This window comes from Bison bison, unplaced genomic scaffold, assembly GCF_000754665.1.
Source record: "Bison bison bison isolate TAMUID 2011002044 unplaced genomic scaffold, Bison_UMD1.0 scf7180017864375, whole genome shotgun sequence".
In the NCBI taxonomy this organism is placed as follows: Eukaryota; Metazoa; Chordata; class Mammalia; order Artiodactyla; family Bovidae; genus Bison; species Bison bison.
This window is the reverse complement of record NW_011494947.1, coordinates 4,756,865-4,762,196: the sequence shown is the minus strand read 5'-3', so window position 1 is coordinate 4,762,196 and position 5,332 is coordinate 4,756,865. Positions and strand designations below refer to the sequence as shown.

The window sequence follows — 5,332 nt, the reverse complement described above, 5'->3', positions numbered from 1 at the left end:
GTGGGGCTACGGCTCGCCTAGAACTCGGGCCATTCTGCCGCCTCCTGGACCAAGGCTCAGGGCGAGGGCCGTGAGGCCTGCTTCCTGAACATGGGGTGTCATCCTCTGTGGAGCTCAGTCAGAGGCAGTGCCAGGCTGCCCTGTGGCAGCCGCAGCAGGTAAGAGGAACGTGCGCCGGGTCAGGGAGAGGCAGACACTGCTTTTCCAGAGGGTCAGTCTGTGCCAGAGTGACAGTCTGTGCCAGAGTGACCCTCCCCAGGGACCCTGCTGGGCAGAACGTGGCAGTGATAAAGGAAGAGAGCATCTGCCTCCTCCTTCTTGCTCTCCCTTCCATCCCTCCTCCCAACCACTGGGCGTGTCCTCGAGTCATGCCTTTTTTGGGAAAGAAGCCGCCAAACAAGAAGGCTCCTCCTGCTCCTGGAGGTGGAAAGAAAACTGGCCACTACCCCACCCCAAGCTCCTAGCTCCTAAACACCTACCCAACCGAGAACAGCTGAAAACCAGAGAGAAGACATCTACTCTTGGCCTCCGAGAGAAGAATCGTGGGTTTGAGGACCAGGGGCCACAGAGAAGCCCCCTCTTCCCCCACCCAGGTGGATCCACCTGCTTGACCAGAGCCCCACTCGGCCTCTCTCCAGGCTCAGGCCTGACTGACACTGAGTCCAAGCTGCTGGCTCCTGAGAGCTACCGTTCAACAGGTGAGACTGAAGAAGACTGACCAGCTGAAGCTTGACCAGGGAAGAGCGCCAGGCAGCCAAGGTGGATCTGGTAGGGAGAGGCTGCACCTCTCCTGAGGGAAAAGGCAGCCTACTCTCTGGACGCCGCAGCCCTGGCCTCTGAAAACTCAAATCTACTGTCCGCCTTAGAGCAAGCACCACAGAGCCTGGGGAGTTGAAGAAGAATCAAACTGTCGGCATGGTAACTGTCCACACTGCAACCTCTGACCCCAGAACCTGGTGTTGCCTTGCCAACCTGTACTCCTGAATCTAATGGGTAAGAGTAGGGGTTCGGCAGCTGGCGAGGTGTGAGACTTCGGGGGTGGGGGGAGCACACTCTTAGCCATGGGCCCTGGGGAGCCCTGGGCCCCTCCTGGCATCTTGGCACCCAGGGATCCCTAGCATTAGAAACAAGAGAGCTCAGAAGGGGAAAAAAGGACTTGTCTGAAGACTGAAATATACAAAATATGACAATTCAGTGAACAACCAAGTTATTTCATAATTTTGAATCATAAAACTAAGTATGGAATTTCAAAACACATTGTCCACTCCCCTCAAATGTCGTATTCCATTAAAAAAGAAAAAAAAAACACTTTTTTCTATCCATTATTCCTCATTTCTGGAAATGTCATCAACTCTGCCTAGGATACTGTAATCACAGGCCTAGTGTTTTTTGTTTTTTTTTTTACTAGAGTAGAAAACTTAAGTGGGAAACAGTTACTGATATAAGAGAGGATTTTAAAACAACAAGAAAGGGAACTTCCCTGGTGGTCCAGTGGTTAAGACTCCATGCCTCCAATGCAAAGGACATGGGTTTAATAATCCCTGGTTGGGAACTAAGATCCCACAAGCTGTGCAGTGCAGCAAAAAAAAAAAAAAAATGACAAATAAAACACGAAGGGAACATGGGGTTATGGGTCTTCATTTCCAGGACAGACAGATGCGGGCCAGGGCTTCGGGACTCCTGGAGGCCCATGTTCCCTCCCCAGGCCGCCCAGCGTCTCCTCTGAGAGCCAACAGGGTGAGTCACAGCACCTGGACAGACCTGAGTGACTGGGTGTGAGCAGGCCTGATGACTGAAGCCTCTCTCACCCCAGCCACCAGGGCCCTGGCCCCACCCCTCTCCCCCTGCCCACCTCCAGCAGGACCTGGCCCCCTTCCAGTCCTACTCCTCTGGCCTGGGAGATGTTCCCTGAGGAAGTTAATTAAGGAGGAACTGCCAACATCATGTCTGGAGGAGGTCATCTCCTAGTCCACGTGCATCCCAGGCTCCCCTTCTTTCCCGAAAGTACTCTGTGAGCTCATAGTCCTGGCGGTTACCTGTGACCACACCCTCTGCCTGGGTCCCCTACTTGCAATATGGATGAATGCTCCCCACTTCTAATCCTCAAACCAGCTGCCACCCTCTCCAGCCTGGAATCCATTTAGAATGAACCTCTGCCCCCGCTGAGCATTTGGAATGCCGCCACGTCCTGGCTTGCTTCTTTCACCTGTCTTCTCCAGCACCTAGCACTAGCCGTCTGCTTTCAATGGCCCACTGAATACAGTTGTGTCCAGTGGATTCTTAAAAGAGAACAGGGGCAGAATGTCTTGATCACTCATGTGTTTGATGAACCTCATATCCCTTACAGTGAGTTCCATTGAAAAAATAACCTCAATCCTTGTAACTATTATAAAGTAAGCTCCTTTTCTCTTAACCCTACATTCCCTACTGCCAAACCAAAAGGAACTGAGGAACTAAAAAAAAAAATCACAAACTGCTTTGTGGTCTACTGGTCTTTTGGGGACAGATGCCCAGGGGGCAAGACTTGAAGGTATGGTTTTATTTAACCTCTCCTAGTCTGAGACCACCACCGGGCGTTCAAACTGAAGGCTCAAAGAGCCCTAATCCCACACACCTGCTCCAGAAACTATTCCCAAGTTACCTTTAACCTCCAAGGAGCATCTCACCTTCTCCAAGATGATAAAAGATGGTGGGGGCAGGGTGGGGGGGAGGCAAGGGGAAGAACCCAATCAACCAAGCAGGTGAAAAAGCAGACATGAACAGGCCGAGGGTTAATGACAGCAACATAAAATAAGCCAGAGACAAAGTCTCCCCCACAACAAAGACGCCTCAGGGCATGCAGAGCTGGGAGGGAGCAAGCCAGAGAGGGGGTCTTGGCACTGCCTCACCTTCCACTTGTCCAATGGGGGGATCGCTACCCCATTGGAGCGGTTAAGGTCGGACACCAGCACCTCCAGAATGTCCTGAATCTACAGGAGGCGAAAGGGGAAAAACAAGGGCAGGGGAGAAAGAGAAAAGTGGCTTAGAGAGGCAAGAGAGTCAAGGAAGGAAGGAAGACACTGGGTTGGGGCAATGGAATGCCGGAGAAGAGAGAAAGGGGTCAAAAGGGATCAATACCGGCCTGGGTCATTTTTCCAAGTAGCCACTTGCTGCCTTGCCAAAGGCAGAAATCAAGGGAAACAAACAGATGGAAAAGTCCCCTGAACCATGCAGTCACATAGCTCCTCAGATGAACAATGCAGCTCTTAAAAGCTTCTTAGACCATCAGGCCTAGACTCTTAAAAACCAGACTTCAGAAAAAGGGTTCATTTGAACAAAGTTGGGGGAGAGGGGCTACAGCTGAAAAATAAGCTTGAAAGACAATAATCTGATCCACCAGTATCATTTTACAGATGAGGAAACTGAGGCCCAGGGGAGGAAGTGATTTTCCCAGGGCCACCCAGCAAGCTGGTGGCAAAGATGGTCTTAAAACTCAGATGGTCTCCTAATCCAAGTGCCTGAGGCCCTCTCCTCAACACACTCTGGGGCTCTACTGGGGCCTCTAAATGGAAAGTCTGAGGGCAAGCAGCTGTTTTCACTGCCTGGCTTTCCCCATGAGGCTGGGGAAGATCACCAGAGCAGTTAAGACAACTAGCAACTACGCTTTATTGAAAGTTTACTCTGCACCAGGCTCTATTTTAGGGGATTATTATAAAAACGACGACAATCTCATTTCAACTTCCTTGGTGTAAGACAGTATTACCCCAATTTTACTAATGTGGAGACACAGATCCAACGAGCTTAAACAATTTGCCCAAAACCATATCCCTTGCAGAGGGAGAGGGAGAATTCAAACCCAAACTTCTTAGCCAATATCTGACATTTCTTCCACAATCTTAACCACTACCCTCTACTGTTGCCCCGTGAGTGCCTCATCCCCGGAAGGCGGTCAGGCAAGACTCACATCCTCAGGTGACGGACAATCACCAGAAGTGGTTGTCTCAGGGCTACTGCCATTCTTGATCTTTCTTTTTTTCTTAGCTCCTGCAGGAACACCAGGGCTGTTCTTCTGCTGATACTCCCTTAACTGTAAAAAGGAAAAGCAGTGAGGCTCATGAGAACTATACGCCCCTTGGATCCACATCCTACTTTCAAAGTTTACAAAATACTCTTCACCTTCTGATTTAACGCCACAACAACCCTCCAAGGGCTGTCGTCCTCAGTGACTTGAAATGGACTGATATCGTGGCTAGGAGCAAAAGGTGGCAATAAAAGGCAACAACGGAATTTAAATTCAGCCTTCTGACTCTGAGTTCTGGATTACAACATCAATCCGCAGCTGCTAGGGGGCAAAATCAGCAGCAGAAGAGGAAAAGTAAACATTTAATCAGGCATCAGGGTCCCTTCTTCCATCTCTATTAGAGCTTCACACCAGTACGTCTCAAAATTTTACATCAATGTATCCTAATGGCAGAAGGTAGAGAAGACACACACCCCTAGTGAATCTGGGAACGTAACAGAAAGAGGACAACCCAAACACATTTCAGAGAGAAGTCCATTATAATCATCCAGATCTATGCAAATGTCATCCCTAAGTATATTGAGTATAAAAGGCTTTTTCTCTCCCAAGAAAATCAAGCAAAACTGACCCATCAGTCCCATATTTATCCTGTGGCACTTGGGCTGCCCCACGTTGAGGTGATGACTTGTGAAAGATTCCCAGTTGTGAAGTTCAGTTTCCCTGGATGTGCTCCTCAGAGGAGCACTAAATGCTGAGTGACCGGCCCTCTGGTCTCAGAATCACAGAAAATTACAATGTGAAGTAGAAACTTCCGATTAAAAATGTGAAAGTCTCTCTGGATAGAGAGACCTGGGAGAAAACCAAACTAAACCAAACACCTCCCATGGCCACCCAGAGATACTGTCAATGTTTGGAGATCACTGGGGGAAATGTAGGCTTTTTACACTATCAGCATCAAACGATGGGGGAACAAGTCTAGAGGTGAGGGAGCCTGAAACCCAGGTCCCTCTGAAACCTAGGTCCCATAGCCCCCCGAGTCCCCTTTTTCAAGCTGCTGCCACGACCCAGAGACACTGGAAAGGATATGAAAACAGTGGGAACTGGGTGGTAAAATTTAACACCGAGTTTTCTAGGCATTAATGACAGTTCCGAGGGGCATTATGACGTAGCCACATGGCACTCATCCCTAGCAACGCCCGAGTAGCCGCTCCGCGTTGAGGGGAGGGGGCGGTTGTTGGGGGGAAAATGCAAAGGCCAGGACCAAGGTTTTCGGACTCAGGGAGTTAGGGAGACCAGGGAGCTGCGGAGGTCCGGTTCTGGGCGACAGGAGAC

At 50.0% G+C, this 5,332-nt stretch overlaps 1 protein-coding gene across 5 annotated transcripts in view; it reads right to left on the bottom strand.

The window, feature by feature from the left end:
* The window catches only part of GOLGA2 (golgin A2), a 17,006-nt gene that overhangs the window by 11,167 nt on the left and 507 nt on the right, over positions 1-5,332 (bottom strand). For 3 of the 5 annotated variants that reach the window (XM_010856856.1, XM_010856858.1, XM_010856859.1), the window contains exons 2-3: positions 3,944-4,066; positions 2,889-2,969 (exon numbers count right to left, since the gene is read on the bottom strand). In XM_010856856.1, coding sequence (XP_010855158.1) covers positions 2,889-2,969; positions 3,944-4,066 — 204 coding nt within the window. The remainder of the gene's footprint in view (positions 1-2,888; positions 2,970-3,943; positions 4,067-5,332) is intronic. The other 2 variants (XM_010856857.1, XM_010856860.1) reach the window with 1 other exon arrangement.